At 51.8% G+C, this 17,942-nt stretch overlaps 1 protein-coding gene across 3 annotated transcripts in view; it reads left to right on the forward strand.

The window, feature by feature from the left end:
* The first annotated feature begins 5,312 nt into the window (after positions 1-5,312).
* Positions 5,313-17,942, forward strand: part of ST14 (ST14 transmembrane serine protease matriptase) — a 39,760-nt gene continuing 27,130 nt past the window's right edge. Inside the window, exon 1 of one of the 3 annotated variants that reach the window (XM_070046224.1) lies at positions 5,313-5,349. Coding sequence is in view for 1 of the 3 variants with exons in the window: in XM_030841315.2 (XP_030697175.2) it covers positions 7,428-7,508 (81 nt within the window). In the remaining 2 variants the exon portion in view is untranslated. Of the gene's footprint in view, positions 5,350-7,244; positions 7,509-11,009; positions 11,139-17,942 lie in introns of those variants that run through there. The other 2 variants (XM_030841315.2, XM_060304302.1) reach the window with 2 other exon arrangements.

Here is a 17,942-nt window from a genome sequence, read left to right on the forward strand (position 1 = left end):
GGGAAAAGGAAAATACAGATACAAGATGTTACAGTCAGTACTACCCTGGGGTCCTATATTTGAATCAGAAATATCAGTGTGAATTTGTTGGGTATTTTATCTCTTTTAAAAAAATTCCTAGCTTTGTCCTTCAAAAGCCCCAGAAACGGGAGTTCCCTTGTGGCCTAGCGATTAGGATTCTAGGCTTTCACTGCCGTGGCCCTGGCCGGGGAACTGAGATCCCACAAGCTGCATGGCACAGACAAAAGAGAAAAAAGCCCCGGAAAAAGTGACCAACGCAGTAGTAATAAACATTCCTTGTGCCAGGTGATTGTCTTGAAATGCTGTTTCTCACTAAAAGACAATGGGACTTGTTGAAGAAATGGCTGATTGCATGTGTGGGCAGGGAACGTACAAGGTGAACCTGAAACATCCGACCAGAAAGCAAAGAATGATCAAAGATGAGTAGGATTGGGTCAAAAAAGAGTCAGAACCAGGACTTCCCTGCTGGTCCAGTGGGTAAGAGACTCTGCGCTCCCAGTGCTGGGGGCCCGGGTTCAATCCTCTGTCGGGGAACAAGATCCCACATGCCACAACTAAGAGTCCACATGTCACAACTAAGAAGTCCACATGCCACAACTAAGAGTCCACATGCCACAACTAAAAAGATCCGGCACGCTGCAACTAAGACCCAGTGCAGCCAAAATAAATAAATAAATAAATATTTTTTAAAAAAGAGTCAGAACCAACTTGAAGACATCCCTGCTGGTCACAGAGGGGAGAGTTTGAACATCAGTAGCATACAAATGGCAATGAACCAAAACATATCAATACATTTAAATCCAAGAATTCATAATAATACAAAAACAAGCAAACAAACACCAGTTGTTCCCTTTGGAAAATGCTAGAAAGCTGACTATTTTGAAAACTACTCAACAGAGGGAGAGACTCAGGCCTTTACTCTTGCCTTCCTGTACAAACATTACTAGCGGGTAACCACATAGATGAGAAATTTCTCTCTATAGAAGTATTCCAGCATGTAAATAAACAAGGGACGATAAATTGAAATGTTACCGTTCACATTTCCTGAATTTAGAATCTAAGCATGGACCTAGGAAAACAAAACGAGACAGCCAGACATAGGCCTCACGTTGAAAAACACACCACCACCTATGAAGAATCTTCCCTCCAAAACACAATCAAACGTTCATCTCGTTAAGCCTCTAAATACAGCAATTTGTAGGGAATACAGAGCACGAGGGAACTCACTAAAGAGACAACAGTTTGAAGATACAGTCCACAAAATCCTCACTGTGGGAAGTCTACAGGACAAATGGTCTGATTTCTTCAGTAAATAAATTGTAAAGGAAGAACAACTGTAAAGGAAGAAAAACGGGAACCTCTGGATTAAAAGAGACCTAAAAGATATGTTGGAAACAAAACAGACAAACAAAAAGCAGGCCAAAGCTAAACAATGATGTGCAGAGATTCAGGCCTGGATGATCAAAACCATGTAAGAAAAATGAACAAGTAATCCCCTCCCCAGGGCCCGGGTTCGATCCCTGGTCGGGGAACTGGGGTTGTTTGGGGACAGGCACATGGAGGGGTCAGGGTTGGGCTGTGTTGACAAAGTTCCAGTGGTGATGATAAGGTGTTGCTTTAGAATAATCCAATAAGCTGTGTATGTACTTTATGCTCTTTTCTATATTTGCGTTGCATTTAACAATAAAAATTTTGAGTGATAATGGAAAACCAGAAAACATTTTCACTTATTCATTTCATTTTAAAATAATTTAACAAGCATTTCTTGAGTGTGAGCTGGGGAACCAGCAGATACTGATCCTTGCTTTCAGGAACTTTGTGTTTTGAAAGACGGGTGATGCAGTGTCGTGTATCTGTAATCACAGCCGACTGGGGTGGAGCTGAGTGGAAGAAGGCAGGGCTTCAGGAGGTGACGTGTAGTCCGGGGAGGACTAGATGGTGGTTTGCAATAGTGAGATGCAGTAGGAAAACAAGGGGTAGACAGATTCCAAATATATTTTGGGGGTAGAACTGACAGATTTGTTGTTTGTGGGTGGGTGGTATAAAGAAAGTCGGTGATGCCTTTAGAACTGTTTCAATAAATGGACGTTGAAGGTATTATTACTAAGATGGCCAGATCCGAAGTAACATAAAGAAGAGGCACTCATGGCACTAAAACCTGCTGCCCTGCTGCAAAAGGAGTGTCTCATATTATCTCCCAGGTTCCTGGAACATCCTCTTTTATCTCATGGAGCTGTGAATGCCTTGCACGTAGAAGGCACTCAGTGCTGTCATTTGAATGCAAAGCACATGCCCTGCATTGACCGCGATTGCAGGCTAGGAGGAGGTGATGCAGGCCAAGACCCTCACCCTGACACTGTGTCACGTCAGCTTACTGAGTGCACACCACGCATGTGACAGAGGAAGAAGTGTAACCACATGTCCTGACGTTAAACCCATGACATGTGAGGTCAGTGCTTTTATTCCTAAATTGTAAGTGAAGAAACCCAAGAGCAGACAGCCTAAAGGATATAGCCGGGTTCTCACACTCCTAGGGGGTAAATCCAGACTCAAACTCAGATGTCAGCCTGAGGCCCATGTAGTTTGCTGCAGTGACCAACTCACAGGGCCTCCTTCACCATCTTTCTCTTCCCCCACAAACACTCCCACTCCCAAGCTACTCCCATCTTTCTCTTCCCCCACAAACACTCCCCCTCCCCGGGTAAGTCCTTCTCTTCTTGACCCCAGGACTCTGTCCCCTGGGGGCCCCTCAGAAGGCCACTCCGACTGCCCCAATGTCCTTGGGGCCAGAGCTGCTTAGTGGACTGACCACAGGCTGAAAGACACTGGCTTCGACTGGTGACGACATGGGAGGGATTGTGGCCGCGTCAGGCAGACCCAGCAGCTCTGCTGCTGCTCAAGTTGGTGAGAAGCGGAGCAAACCCAGGCGAAGCAGATCACTCCAGGCCTGCAGGCAAATCCCACTCCCGAGAGGACCCGTCCGCAGACAAGTGGTGTGGGAGACGTTTGGAATGGGCGGAGAGCAGGGTGAACCAGTGAGGGAGCCGTCATCCGTGAATGTAGCTTAATCGTCTAGAACAAGATGTGTATACCTGACACCTACTCCCCAGTGGAAGGTAAACATGCACTTTCTAAATACCAGTTGTTTAGCGGTCACGAGGAAATTCTGCCTTCCCCCTGCATGACGCCCACCCACGTCCCTGGCCTTGAGAGCAATACTGCATCTGCCTGGAATCTTTCCCACATCTCACCACCCCCCACCCCTTTTCTCCTTCTCTCGGTGAAATCCAAATTCAGCTGAAATGCCACTTCTGTGGAGCTTTCACAGGCATAGTTAATCTCTCCTTCCTCAGTTCTTCCAGAATCTGGTACTCTCCTCCATTAGAGCTTGCACTCGAGGGCGTTTTGATTTTCCTGGTCCACGTAAGAGCTCTCTAAATGTGGTTGCAGGGAAAAATGAGGCCATGCAGCTGATGAGCATGTCAGCATATTACGAAGCTCAGGGGGCTTCCCTGGTGGTCCAGTGGCTAAGACTCCACGCTCTCAATGCAGTGGGCCCGGGTTCGATCCCTGGTCGGGGAACTAGATCCCGCACGCATGCCACAACTAAGAGTTCGCATGCCCGCAACTAAGACCCGGTACAGCCAAAATATATAAATATTAAAAACAAACAAACAAACAAAAAAAGAAGCTCGGGCTTCTGTTCTTGGGTTTCTTCACTTACAATTTAGGAATAAAAGCACTGACCTCACATGTCATGGGTTTAATGTCAGGACATGTGGTTACTCTTCTTCCCCTGTCACATGCGTGGTGTGCACTCAGTAAGCTGACGTGACACAATGTCAGGGGGAGGGTCTTGGCCTGCATCACCTCCTCCTAGCCTGCAATCGCAGTCAATGCAGGGCATGTGCTTTGCATTCAAATGACAGCACTGAGTGCCTTCTACGTGCAAGGCATTCACAGCTCCATGAGATAAAAGAGGATGTTCCAGGAACCTGGGAGATGATATGAGACACTCCTTTTGCAGCAGGGCAGCAGGTTTTAGTGCCATGAATGCCTCTCCTTTATGTTACTTTGGATCCAGCTTACTTTCCATCATCTACACTAATTGAAGGGTATTGTGTCATTGGTGACTGTGGTACCAAGGTAGTACCTACAAAGTTCCGTAGGTGACTTTGTCACAATACGCAGAAAATTATTTTCTGATATCTTCTTTAGCTTTGGAATGCTTCATAGGATGGGAGGGGCAGAGACTTATTTTCTATTTATTCAGGGGATGGTGCCAGTCAGTGTGCTAGGCTCTGAGGACTCAAAGGTGCATAAGACATTGACAGAAATGCAAAGAAAAGGTGATAAATTCCACAGTAGAGGTATAAACAGACCTAGTTCTGGTTTAGGGGGAAGGAAAACCTCATGGAGGAAGTAGGGTATCAATCTGGATAGGCTAGACTTGCTGCAATAACAAACAAACCTCGACTCTCAGTGGCTTAACATCCCAAAAGCTTACTTCTCATCGATGCTACATGTCAAACGCACATCAGCAGAAGTCTCTGCTCACTGCAGCCACCTAGGGCTGCAGGCTAATAGGGGTCTTGCCTTATCTCAGCACGTGCTTCCAGGATCACCTAGCCAGGGAGAGAAGGCATGGGGATTGCGCATTGCGTCCTCATGCTCCTACCTGGAAGAGGTGTGTATCGTTTGCCATTTGCCATTTCCCTGCCCACAGTTAGCCACAGGGCCACACCTAACTTCAAATTCCAGCCTGTGCCCAGAAGGCAGAGAGCTGGAAACACTCTGGTGAAGAACATGAATGACTAGTGCTGTGCAAGCGGCTTTGTCCCAATGTGCAGAGATGCTTGTGAAGGAGAAGGGCTTCCCAGCGGATGAGAAGCTTTAGGAAAGGTGCAAATGTGGGGAAGTCTGGCTGCAGAAAAGGGGTCCTAGTAGGAGTGCCGGGAGGCAAGTTTGCAAAGGAAGACAGGTCACGCTGTGAGAGCCAGGCAGGAAGTTGGATTTGATCCAGGAGACACTGCGGGTTTTACAGGAGCTGTGGTTTAGGATAAGTAACCTGATTGCCAGTGCCGGAGAGGTCAGAGGGTAGCAAACTGGAGGCAGGAGATCCAGTTGCTTACTATTATTATTTTTTCTAAACGCACCACTTTACTTTCCTTGTAAGGCAGCCAGACATTACAAACCTTAAGCACGTGACAGTCACATGATTTCTTCAATAAGCCCTAGAGCTTCCACAACTCTCCTGGGGCCTACAGCCTGAGCAGTCCTGAGGAGTCTAACGGCAATGCTTCCTCCACAGACACACGTTCCTTTGAGGTTTGTTTGTTTGTTTAATACATTTATTTATTTTTATCTATTTATTTTTGGCTGCTCTGGGTCTTCCTTGCTGCACGTGGGCTTTCTCTAGTTGCGGTGAGCGGGGGCTACTCTTTGTTGCGGTGTGCGGGCTTCTCATTGTGGTGGCTTCTCTTTTTGCGGAGCACTGGCTCTAGGCACGCGGGCTTCAGTAGTTGTGGCGTGTGGGCTCAGTAGTTGTGGTTCGCGGGCTCTAGAGCACAGGCTCAGTAGCTGTGGCACATGGGCTTAGTTGCTCCACGGCATGTGGGATCTTCCTGGACCAGGGCTCGAACCTGTGTCCCCTGCATTGGCAGGCGGATTCTTAACCACTGCGCCACCAGAGAAGCCCTGATGTTTGGGGTGTTGAACACAAGCTCACTGGATCATTTGTCTTCAACACAGTCCATTTCTGTTCCTAAAAGTATTCACTGTACTTTCTTCTCGATGAACATGCTGACACCATCTTGAACAACCTCCTCGTCAGAGTTTCCCTGTCTTCGTATATTCTAGTAGGTAGCAAAGGCCATTACAGCCCTTGGTTTGGACACCAACTTTCACACCTACGTGTTCAGGCTTATCTTTCAGAAGTTGTTCTATCTTGTTTACTGCTGAAGGGATCAGCGTGAGGGTGGCCTGGGTGGGCTGCAGCTTCCTCTGGCTCACAGCACGGACACTGGCCCGGACTAACAAAGCCGACATCCTCGCTGCCCTGGTGCCCCGGTGCCTCTGGCCAGAGCTTGGCCACCTCTCTCCATGGACAGGGTGGGCACATTCTCCATTTGCTTCTTATACTAATCCAGACAAAGGGGGATAAGAGCTTGAAGTGGGGTCTTCTGAATGGGGAGGAAAGAGAGGTGGTACACATCAGCTACTAAAGAGAAAGACTTGCTCAGGTCTGGATCGAAGTAGGTATGAGATGCAAGGGGGCTGCAGAGTCAAAGGCGATTCCACGGTTTGGAGCCTAGGAGAACAGTATTATAAATGGAGAAAACAGTGCAAGATGGCAAGTCTTGGAAGGAAGTTCAGGGCCTGCTGATTGCAAAGCAGGGGTTTTAATTTTGTTTACTCTTGTTTCCCAGCACCCAGAACAGTGCTTAGCGTATAATATGTGCTCAATAATATTTGTTGACTCTGTAACGCCAGTAGAACACAAATGGAGAAGTTCCCAAGCAATTGCGAATGCCGAAGTGGCACTCCTTCACGATGCCAGTGCTAGGAAGGCAGAGTTACTTACTTGAAGCCACAAGATGAATTGCCAAGAAAGTGTAGAGAAAAAAAGGAGGAGGCTGAACCTTGACATTTAGGGGCCAGAAAATGGGTTTTGTTTGGGTTTGGAGGGGTTATAACTGAGACCTGGATGTGGAGCAAGGTGGGGAGAAACTGAAGATGCAAGGGGGAGGGAGGGAAAGAAACCAAGGTGGGCCTCTAGGAGGCGGCAGGGAGGTCGACTTCCAGCGGAAAGGGCCACTTCTACTCGAGGAGGAGGGCGAGGGGGTGGGGATTAAGTTTCGCAGTTGTTCGGTCCTTCCCGCCCGCCTCTTCCGTGCGGGGGCACTGTGCGGACCGAGGGCCAACCCCAGTCAGGTCGCCACTAGCTCTTCCACCAACTTCAGGCGGTGGCCTCGCTTTCCCGCTTCCCGAGGGGAGGAGGCGGTCCCGAGCCCGGCGGGATGGGGGTGGGGGAGGGAAAGGGGAGGGGAGGGGAGGGGGAGGGGAGGGGGAAGGGAGGGGGAGGGGAGGGGGAGGGGAGGGGAGGGGAGGGGAGGGGAGGGGAGGGGAGGGGAGGGGAGGAGGGAAGGGGAGGGAAGGGGAGGGAAGGGGAGGGAAGGGGAGGGGAGGGGAGGGGAGGGGAGAGGAGGGCGCGGGCCCGGGAAGGTGCGGCGGCGGCGGCGTGGCGGGCGGGGCGGCCCGGGAGCCACACCCTGAAACTACCTGTGCGCGACAGGAAGGGCCCGGCAGAGCCTCGGCGGCCGGAGCGCTGGGCCTGAGACCGGAACCAGGCCCGCCCCGCGCCCCGGCCCCGCGGCGATGGCCTGAGCCACACGACCTTCGGGACCATGAAGAGCGAGCGGGCGCGCAGGGGCCCAGGCGGCTCCGGGGGCCTCGGCGCGGGACTCAAGTACACCTCGCGGCCGGAGGTGGGCGAGCGCGGGAGGCGCGGGCGGCTTCGGGGCGGGACGCGCGGGGGTCCGCGGCCGGGGGCCTGGGGGGGCCGGGGACCGGCGGGCCAGGGGTCTGGGGGCCGGGGGTCCCAGGGGGCCGGCAGCACCGAGCTTCTCTCGGCCAAGGGAGCCGCTACGCTGCCGGCTTGTGGCCGCGGCGCCGACCCGACAGGTGGAATTTCCTGCTCGGCGGGCTCCCGGCCGGACCTTCGGTTCCAGCCTCGCGGCGCCCTCCCCGGTTCCGGCGGTCCCGCAGTGCCCTGTCCCGGTCCTCCTGGCCCTCGGGCCTTTCCCTGGCCTGGAAGGGGGCTCATCTCGGTCCCTGAAGAACTCCGCGCTGTCCGTGCACATCGGGAAAGGAAGAAGCGGCGCAGGCTCTGAGTGGGTGGTTTGGGCCGGGGAAGGGATGTTTCCAGGGGGCTTTGGAGTCCTAGCGTCCTTGGCCTCTGCAGGAATTTGTTTTTGTCTTGCTGGTCAGAAGGCAATGGAGCACCTGTGCAGAGGGCAACTGGGAGACCAGAGCTTCGGTTGCCATGGAGCCTGGAGCTTAGGACTCCCAGGTGGAGCTTGTTTGGGCTTCTCCGAGGGCGGGGATGGAGCCCTTTGGGAAGGTGACTCTGGGACAGGATGTGAGAACCTGCGTCTTGAGCTTTTTGGAGACACTGAAGCAGGAAGCTCTCGTTTGGCAGAAAGGACAAGGACATCTTAAAAGACCTTAAAAACGAACATTAAGTCTTACCGTAGAGAGGCGGGAATGGGCTGTTAGCTGCTTTATTGATGGCCACACCTAGGTAGCAGTGCCCAGGCGAAACTAGCAGCCAGGCCTCCACCTCTCTGCCAGCGGGGACCCCGGCGTCCTGGAAGGCCCGCGCACCGAGTGGGCGCTGAGAGGCAGGGGCTGTTTCAGGAGGGAGCAGCGGATGGTCTGCCCCTCCCTTTCTTCCGGGATCCTGGGGTCAGTAAGCTCCTCTGCTACCCCGCACTGCAGCCGTTGCTCCCATGCCAGGCCAGATTTTGGAGGTCTCTCAAATCAGTTCCTTTCTCCAAGAGGCATCCTGACTGAGGGAGCTTGCAGAAGACCAGATTCTGGGGCTTCCGTGGTTCCCTGAACCACAAATAGCAACTGAGTCTGGGCACTCTTGTTTTCTCCACTTTTCCACCGGCTTTGCGGAAGGAAGTGTGGACTCAGCAGCCAGTCTGGAGGCTGGGGTCTGTGTTCCCACTGAGTGTCTGCCCTGCTGGAGGTGGATGCAGCTGGGTGGCCAGCTTCTGCGGCTTCTGTTTCCTTTCTGTAATTGCCGTGTTTGTGAATCCCTGATAATTGCCTCTTGGGGCTCTGGACTCCTGCCTCAGCAGAGGGCCTGCTGTTTGGTGTTTGTTATTTCAGCACTGTTTTTCTTCCCTCCCTCCGGGTCACTTGTTTTTTCTCACTTCCCTTCCTGGGACTGTCTCCTGCTGACACTGGGAGAGCTGGGTCTTCTGGACTCGCCTCTCACCGCCCACGCTCCACACTGTCCTCCGGGCTCCCACGGAGCTCCCACCCGTCAGCCCTCGCTTCCTTCCCCCTTGGTCCCTGCTCATTTCTCACCTGCCGTGAAGCTCATCCGTTCTCCTCTGGGCTCTTCCTTCCACTCCGTTTCTGCCATTTTCCCCCGCGTGGGTCACTCTGTCTTTTCTCCTGCCAGGCTCCGTTGAACCCACTCTGTACCTCGTCCTGAGCTGGGTTCTCAAAGACAGATAAGATATGGTTGTTTCCCTTAAGGAGCTTACCTTCTTGAGAGCCACGCTAAGAGCTGTGTGTGAACATTAGACGTGACTCACTGTCCCGAAGGAAGTAGCCTGCTGTGCCCAAAGCTCCTTTCTGTCTCTCCGGGAAGTCTTCAGATGTGCCTCTCCACTCCGTGCTTTCCCAAAGCTCTCAGCCCCTGGATCACCCTGCAGTGTTTGCAGTCAGGGTCTGCAGACTCTCCCTTGACTCGTCTTCTGACTGGGAGGGGCAGCTGCTGTCCCTGGGTTTGTCCTCGGCATTAGCAGAGCCTGGCTAGGTCCTGCGGGGCCTCACACGGCACTGCTGCGTTTGAGTTCCTTGCTCCTGGCCTCTTCCATCCCTGCGTGGCTGGAGAAGGATTCTGTTTGGTGGTGCTTGTACTGGCTGCCTCCTTCCCAAGGCTGATGACTCCGGCCCCTGCCCCACTTCCACCTGTTCCTGTTTAGTGGGAAGTGGTCACCTCTGTGTTCCCCATCGTCTCCGGAGCCCTGATGTACGTGTTGTGTCTGGGGACTGTGTGAGCCCTGCCTGCGTGAGAGCAGGGGCACAGATGCCAGTTGTGTGGCTGTTAACGAGAAGTGGGAAGCCTGCCTCACCGGGTGTCCTGGCTCCTGCTGAACCTTTGATGGTGGCGAGGAAGCTGCTTTGAAGGAGCTCTCGGTTCCTCCTCAAGTCAGCATTGCCCTGGGTGAGACTCAGTGTCTCCTCGGCAAGCAGAGACCAGGATTGAGAAGTCAGATGTGGTGGGATCAAACTCAGAGGTCGTAGGGGCCAGGCTGTGCCGCTGTGGCTATTCAGAGTCTCATCGCTTTGTTAATTGGTCGAACATTCACTCATCCACATAATAGCTATTTATTAGGTGCCCATGGATGGAGCATGTGCCAGGTGCTGGGTAATAGCCCTGAGAAGGAGCCCAGTCACACAGTCCCTGCCCTCAGGGAGTTGAGTTCTGCATGGTAAGGACTGGGTTCTGGAGAAGCCTGCGGGCCGCTTAGGAGGGATGTCTAACCCAGGCTCGAAGGGCCAGGGGGGGTGAATTGTGGCCAGAGCCATCTGTGATGTGGTGACAGGAGCATCCAACATGGAGCCAAGACCTGGTGCTGCTGCTTTCCCGCCAGGTGATCTCAGAGATGTTACCTAATCTCTCTATGCCTCAGTTTCTGTGGCTATAAAATGGGGATGATATATATGTTACAGGTTTTTTGCAAAGATTAAAGGGGATGCTTTACATGAAAGCCCTTTATAAGTTGCAGCCTGGTGTACAAATCACACAGTTTGAATTTCTGAGTTGGAAAAGCCTCAAGACAAACTGTAAGGTGACGTCGAGTCAGCAGGATGCATGGGAAGAGGCTGAGAACCCAGGTTGTCAGGATGCTAACTGCGCAGATATGCGGCCTACCTGCTGAACACAGGGAATGTCTTCGAGGGGTGCTGGGGAGTGGCATCCCAGCCATGGAAACCCTCTTCAGTTTTCATTTCTCTCCCTTTACTTGGCTTCTATGAGGAAAGTCCTCCTGTGAAAGGGAAATGGATGCTAAGACCGGCTACACACCCCTTTCTTCCTCCTACCACACAAAACAGAACTTCAAGCACTTCTTCCTTTCTCGGTTCTTTGAGCCTGTGCTGGCCTCTCCGGAAGGGGAAGGCCCCGTGCTGGGAGGTGTGTGCAGGGGTGAGAAGAGAGCAGGGGCGCTGGTAAGCAGTGGGAACTAAGACTGAGACCTGGGTGCTGTGAATGGACAGCAAGCCTGCGGGCCTTATAACACCCTTCCCTCCACCTCGGTCCTGGGAAGACCTGGAAATCCGTGGCCCTCGTTTAGGACACGGGAAAACTGAGGGTAAGAGAAGACAACACTAGCTTGACAGCTGCCCAAGGAGGAAGCCCACGTCGCCTGCTGCCCCTGGGAATCACTCGGGCGTGGGTCTGTCCAGAGCCGGCTCCTTGGTGAAGGCGCATCTCATCACAGGCTTCCCAACCTGGGCCTCTCACTGCTAGCTGCGGCCTGTGGCCGCCGTGGTTCCGGAGTCCCCTGCTGCCAGCTCGTTCTCTGGTCTGTGGTTCTGCCCAGGCTGTTGGCTCCTGTCTCTCCTAAGAGAGAAAGTCTGTTCTTGGAAGAGGAGTGAGGGTGTGACAAGCCCCTAAGGAGCCCAGGTCCCAAAGATGTGGCTTCTGACCCTGCGCACTGGCTACTACTGGCGTGTTTAGAATACGGATAATCATCGCTGAGTTTATTGAGCATGTACCGTGTGTGGGTATTGTACCTCTTAGAGTAAGACTATTATTATTATCCTTTTATAGGTGAGGAAAGTGTAGCACAGAGAGGCTAAGTAACTTGCCTAAGGTCACAGAGGGAAACAGTGGTGAGATCAGGATTTGAACTCAGGCAGTCTGGCTTTACTATATTCTACTTGGACTGCTGCAGTGCAAGGCGGGGCTGGCAGCCCAGTGCGCTCAGGAAGGGGAGAATTACTAAGGGTAAGAGTTGGTTTGATTTCGTAAGAAAATGGATTTTCTCTACTTGGGATTTTCTGAAATGCCTGGGGCTTAGCGCGTTTATAATAACCATTTGGTAGCATAGAAATGGGAGATGGGAAGTTCCAAGATTCTCATGGAGTTCTCACCCTGGCTGGCAGAGGTGAGAAGGGTATTTGGGGTTTGCTCAGAGCTCATGGGCAGTAATTGCCCTTTTTTCTTTGCTAAGAACTTTTTTTTCTTTTTATATATTTGTTTATGTATGTATTTGGCTGCACCGGGTCTTAGTGGTGGCACACGGGATCTTTAGTTGCAGCATGTGGGGTCTATTTACCTGACCAGGGATTGAACCCGGGCCCCCTGCATTGGGAGCGTGGAGTCTTAACCACGGAGCCACCAGGGAAGTCCCACTGAGAACTTTGCTAGAAGCAGATTCCTATGAGAATTCTGTCTTGGAATCTCCTATTTTCAGAATTTGCTTATTCTGTCCAGGCTTAGCAACAGAACCTTTAGAACCCTTGTGATAGTTGGCTAACCGGTCGGAATCTTGGATCCTCTGTCTCTCTGAGTTAGTTGGTGGTGATGATGGTGAAAAGATGGAGAAGAAGATGGTGATAATCATTGCTACCCATCACTAAATACGAGGACTTCAGTGTATTCTCTTTCTCTATCCTCACAGCAGCTATACGCGAAAAACTTAGTTTACAGATGACAACACTGAGGTTCAGAGGGCTTGCATAATGGCCCAAAGGCAGAGGCACAGCAGGAGTTCAAACCTAGATCTGTGCACTTCAAAGCTCATAGCCTTAACCTCAAAGCCATTGTACAGTTGTGTTCCCAGGGCAGGGGGATTGATGCACGTCCCCAGGCAAATCCTAGGACACATCGTCCAACAGAGTGCTGAGAACCAGGCGCCAACACAGATCCACTAAAGACCTCTCACACCAGACTCGTCCGCTTTCTCCTCTTGATGAGGTCACTCACCTGATAGACCAGGAGACTGGCTGGAGATGGGATTTCAACAGGCTTTGGAAAACGTAGCTTTGTTTTCACTACACACACGATTAAAAATCATAAGGGGACTCATCAGGTTGTTTACGTTTTGCATGACTCTTTCCAGTCTTCGCCACACGCTTGGGTTTTGTCTAGTGTGTTGCTGTACACGTACTGTTTATGTTCTGGAAGGCATATCAGCCTCCTATCTGCTGTCACGCTGGAGGGCCAGGGGCTGGAGGAGAGTCTGGTCTGGAGGGGGGTGTCTGGCTGAGCAGCTGGGCCTACGAGGGTCCCCTCGTGCATCCAAGTCCTTTGGGGCGGTGGCCTTGGGGCTGCCCCTGATTCCCTCCTTTGTCATTTCTTTTTTAAAAAATTAATTTTATTTATTTATTTTTGGCTGCGTTAGGTCTTCGTCGCTGTGCAGGGCTTTCTCTAGTTGCGGCAAGCGGGGGCTACTCTTCATTGTGGTGCGCGGGCTTCTCATTGCGGTGGCTTCTCTTGTTGCGGAGCACGGGCTCTAGGTATGTGGGCTTCAGTAGTTGTGGCACATAGGCTCAGTAGTTGTGGCTCACGGGCTCTAGAGCACAGGCTCAGCAGTTGTGGCGCATGGGCTTAGTTGCTCCGCGGCATGTGGGATTTTCCAGGACCAGGGCTCGAACCCGTGTCCCCTGCATTGGCAGGCGGATTCTTAACCACTGCGCCACCAGGGAAGCCCTGTGTCATTTCTTATCTAGTAACAACTCTGATGAAGTCTTGGAGGTTTGCTTCTCAGCTCTGTCGATGATACCCTAGTGGGAGGGAAAGGCCGATACCTCGGATGATTTAATCATGAGTCAGAAGGACCTAGGCTGCCTGCAGGAGAGGCTGCTGAGAATAGCACTGTGTCCAGCTGCCTTACGGGTAAGAGCACCACCCCGACAGCAGACGCAAAACCTCCACCCTCCCACAGCTGAGACGTGAGGGGCCTGAGGAGTGAACGGCACCACAGCAGATCCAGAAGTTTGAGTTGACGAAGCCAGGCATGTAATGTGGCTCCCTAAAATGTAAAGTAAAAAATTTCCCCCTCCCCGATGTTTTTATTTGTTTATACTATTTTTTTTTTGGCTGCACCCACGAGGCATGCGGGATCTTAGTTCCCGGACCAGGGATTGAACCCAGGCCCTCAGCAATGAAAACACGGAGTCCTACGCACTGGGGGGGGACCGCCAGGGAATTCCCTAGAGAGGCATTTTAATAACTTGGTATTTCCTATGCATATTTTCTAAAAAAAGTTGCTTTCTTTTTTCTGATCATTAAAGTTAGGAAAGGACTTTTTAAAGTTGAGCAATACAGAAATACACACAGTGAAATTCCTCTGAAATTCTCTTCCCCAGGTTTTATAACCCCTATAAATAGTTTGGTTTCTGTTATCCCACAGTCTTCTATTTCCCCAAATGGAATCATGATGTCATTCCTATTCTGCAGCTAAAGACATGGTTGTAATGAATTAATTCATCACACGTTTATTACAAATCTTAACCCATGCTAAGATTGTGGAGCAAGACACAGCCCCCTCTCCGCTCCCCCATCCTTAAGGAGCAGATGGTTGACTTTGAGAGACTGAGAGACTGGGATGCGGGTATGTTTGGGGTGATAGGGAAACTGGAGGCTGTCACCCCAGTAAAATGGTGGGGCAGGGGCTTTCCTTGGGAGCATCTCAGAGGAGACACCTAAGCTGAGTCTGGAAGGGTGGGAAGTGCCCAACAATTTGACTTTTTTTTTTTCATTTAACATTGTATTTTAGAGAGTTTTTCCATGTTACTTCCTACTCTTTGAAAAACCGCTCTTGCTGTGTAAACTTTCATCAGGTGGATCTGTCATTCTGTATTATTATTATTTTATTTGTATTATTTGTGTGTGCTAATTGACTGTGTTATTGGACAATTAATGGAAACAGAGCGATGGGGATAAGGGAAGAGATTGACGGGCAGCCCTCATGGGGCCCTTGCTGGTCAGGCCCCGTTTGGATTATGCTGTTGAATTCTGGGTTCCACATCTTAACGGGAATGTTGCTGCTGTGCAGATGGCCAGAGGTTCAGAAAACACTTTGAACCGTTGTTGAGCATTTTAGCCAGAGAAAGAGCAGACCCAGAAGAGTATTTCAGGAGCTTCCCTGAGCTGGAGGAATTAGGCTGGTTCTATTGCAGTGCTAATGTGCAGGGCTATTGTGATGCCGATCGCCCTAGGGGGAAGGGAGAACTTTGTAACACCGGCCTTAACTGAAAATACTCTTTGCCCCAGAAAGGGTGGCCTTGGGAGGACGGGAGATGCAATGATGTCTAAACTGTTTCAGCTCTAAGAATCCGATTCCAAGGACACAGTTCTCTCCTCTCTCCCGTCCTTTGACTTCTGTGCACAGGTTGTAATTGTGGACTGGGGCCTCCAGGTGCCCTCCCCTGGCGACGACGGGGCTTTCTTGTTTGCATATTCAGTGCTTTCTCCCAAACAGCTAGATTTGTAGCTGAGTGAACATTCCTGGGAGCTACTGAAAAGGTGGAAGAGGCGTTTCTGAATGTAGTCAATTCCTGGAGGCTGGTGTGCTTGGGGGTGTTTCCACTAACTTCTGCAGATCCCTGGGTCCAGCAAGGCAGCTGTTAAAAAAGGCTAAAAGGTACTGCGGAATACCACTCAGCAATAAAAAGGAGCCAAGCATTGATGCATGGTGCTCCAGGGAATCTTGCTGAGTGAAAAAAGCCAGCAATCCCCAAAGATTCTATACTGGATGATCCATTTATATAACATTTTTTTTAAAATTTTATTTATTTTTGGCTGCATTGGGTCTTCGAGGCTGCACGCGGGCTTTCTCTGGTTGCAGTGAGCGGGGGCTACTCTTCATTGCTGTGCGCGGGCTTCTCATTGCGGTGGCTTCTCTCGTTGCGGAGCACGGGCTCTAGAGCGCAGGCTCAGTAGTTGTGGAGGGCGGGCTTAGTTGCTCCACGGCATGTGGGATCTTCCCGGACGAGGGATTATCTAACATTTTTGAAAGGACGGTTTTAGGCTAGTGGCTGGGGGGCAGAAGGGAAGTGGGTATGGTTGCAGAAGGGCAGTGGGAGGGATCCTTGCGTTGGAACTGTTCAGAATCTTGACACTTGGTAGTTACAGGAACATACACCAGTGATTAAATCGTATGGAACTTAATAGTTACACACAAAAGAGTACAAGTAGAATGGGAACTCTGAACCAGATCTGTGGGTTATATCAACATTGTGGTGTTATAACGTCGTCTTACGAGATGTTACCACTGAGGGAAACTGCGCAAAGTGTACAAGGGATCTTGGTATTATTTCTTACAACTGCATTTGGATTTACAGTGATCTCAGCAAAAATGTCAATAGCTAGAAAAAGCACTAGCCCATGAAATCGGAATGTGGGCTCGGTGAAAAGTCAAGAAGAAGGTTGGAAAGGAGTTACACGGCGCTGCCTTTATCTCTGTCTTGTTTAGTTTCTTTCTTGTTTAGTTCCTTGTTTCTTAGTTTCTTAGTCTTGTTTCTTGGTTCTTTGTTTAGTTTCTTTCTGGTTTAGCTTCTGGGGGAAGCTGCCTGGTTGTGCCCCTGCGGGCAGATACTTCTGCTCCCGGTCAGGTGACTGGAGCGGGAGAAAGGTGGGCGTGGCTGCCCCAGGAAGATGGTCTCTGGCCAGAAAGGACAGGGCAGGTGCAAAGTTTGTGGGATCAAAGAGACTGGCTGGGTTTGGGGGTGCTGCTCTGTTACACAATCTTGGAGCCCATCTGAGATGGAATTCTCTGGTTGGAATTACAAAAGAGGTTGTGCCCTGGGGGAGCATTTAACTGAGGGCTGGGAGAGGGTGAGACCGGGAGGGCCTAAACTTAGACGCCTCGGTATCGGTATCAGGTATAGCAGGTGGCCGGGCTGGCTGACACCAGAGAGCTTGGGGGGCTATCAGCAGATCCCTGGGGTGTGGACTGAGCATTCTCTCCCCTTCTAGGGGTGGACACCGGTCTAGAAAGTTGCCTGGGTCCTGGCACCTGCCTTGGGTAGGCTACGTAATTCTGGCTAGGAAGAGAGAAGTCCTTCCTCCCATCAATCAGTCAGGTTCTAACCCTGCGCAAGGTCAACGGAAGGGGGTACGGGGTAGAGAAGCAGTACAAAGAGGAAAGTGGGGCAGCCTGACCTCCTAGGACTGCCTGTCCGCCCTCTGTGGCTGGGGGCTATCATTGATGCCAAGGGTCTGAGGGAGGTGAGGTCCCAGCGAGAAAGACTGTGGACCAGGGTGGTCCTTGGACACTTCCTGGAGGGGCTCGGCCCTGGGCTGTGTCCTCAGGGACAGGCTGGGCTTGGGAGGTGGTGACAGGAGCAGAGCCTTTCAGAGTGGCAGGATGGTGCCTGCTTCCTTACAGCCTTGGGGGCCTCCTGGCTGGGGTCAAGGTTAGCACTCCCAGACCAGTGTTGAAGGGGTGGAAATCCACCAACTCCAACCCCTCATAAAAGAAAGAAGAGGCTTGTATCCACGGAGTCCGGTTGCAGGTGGTGTGGTACCAGTGCCACAGTGGCATGGGCGGGGGCGGGGGGTGGCCCTGGGCAGTGCCAGGTATCGGGAGGGGACCCGGACATGAAACCTGCAGGAGCTTGACGCTGGCTGGCAGAGAACCACCCGGTCCCGGGCCAACAGTGCCCGCGTTGGCTGAGTCAGCCCCCTGGGACTCTCCGTCCTGCTCTGACCAGGTGTGCAGTTTTGGGTTATTTAGTTTCCTTCAGTGGGAGCTATTGGCTCTCGGTCAGCTTTCTGTTCTCCTTAGACTCACAGATCTGCAGGTAATTCTGGATCCTCCTTAAGGCCCCGCAGCCTCACCCATTTTCCGGCAGGTCCTTCTTCAGGTGGGGCAGCTGAGGACAGTGACGAGGTTGAAGGGGAAGGGTGAGAGGGTCAAGCAACGAGAAGGCAGAGGGTTTGGGGAGTCCATCACCAGCTGACCGGCCTTGGCTGGCAGTATGCGTCTGCAGAAATCCGCTGGCAGCCTCCGGGGCTTCTAGATGGTGCTAATAACCTATCGTGGGGAGATCCTGGGCGCAGAAGCCAAGTCCAGCCCCTTGCGCAGGTACCTCGCATCCCAGGCGGTTGCTTAAAATAGGCTGACTGAAACTGACACGACCCAGCTGGCTCCTCTCGCTGTGGC

This window comes from Globicephala melas, chromosome 8 (assembly GCF_963455315.2).
Source record: "Globicephala melas chromosome 8, mGloMel1.2, whole genome shotgun sequence".
NCBI classification, from domain to species: Eukaryota; Metazoa; Chordata; class Mammalia; order Artiodactyla; family Delphinidae; genus Globicephala; species Globicephala melas.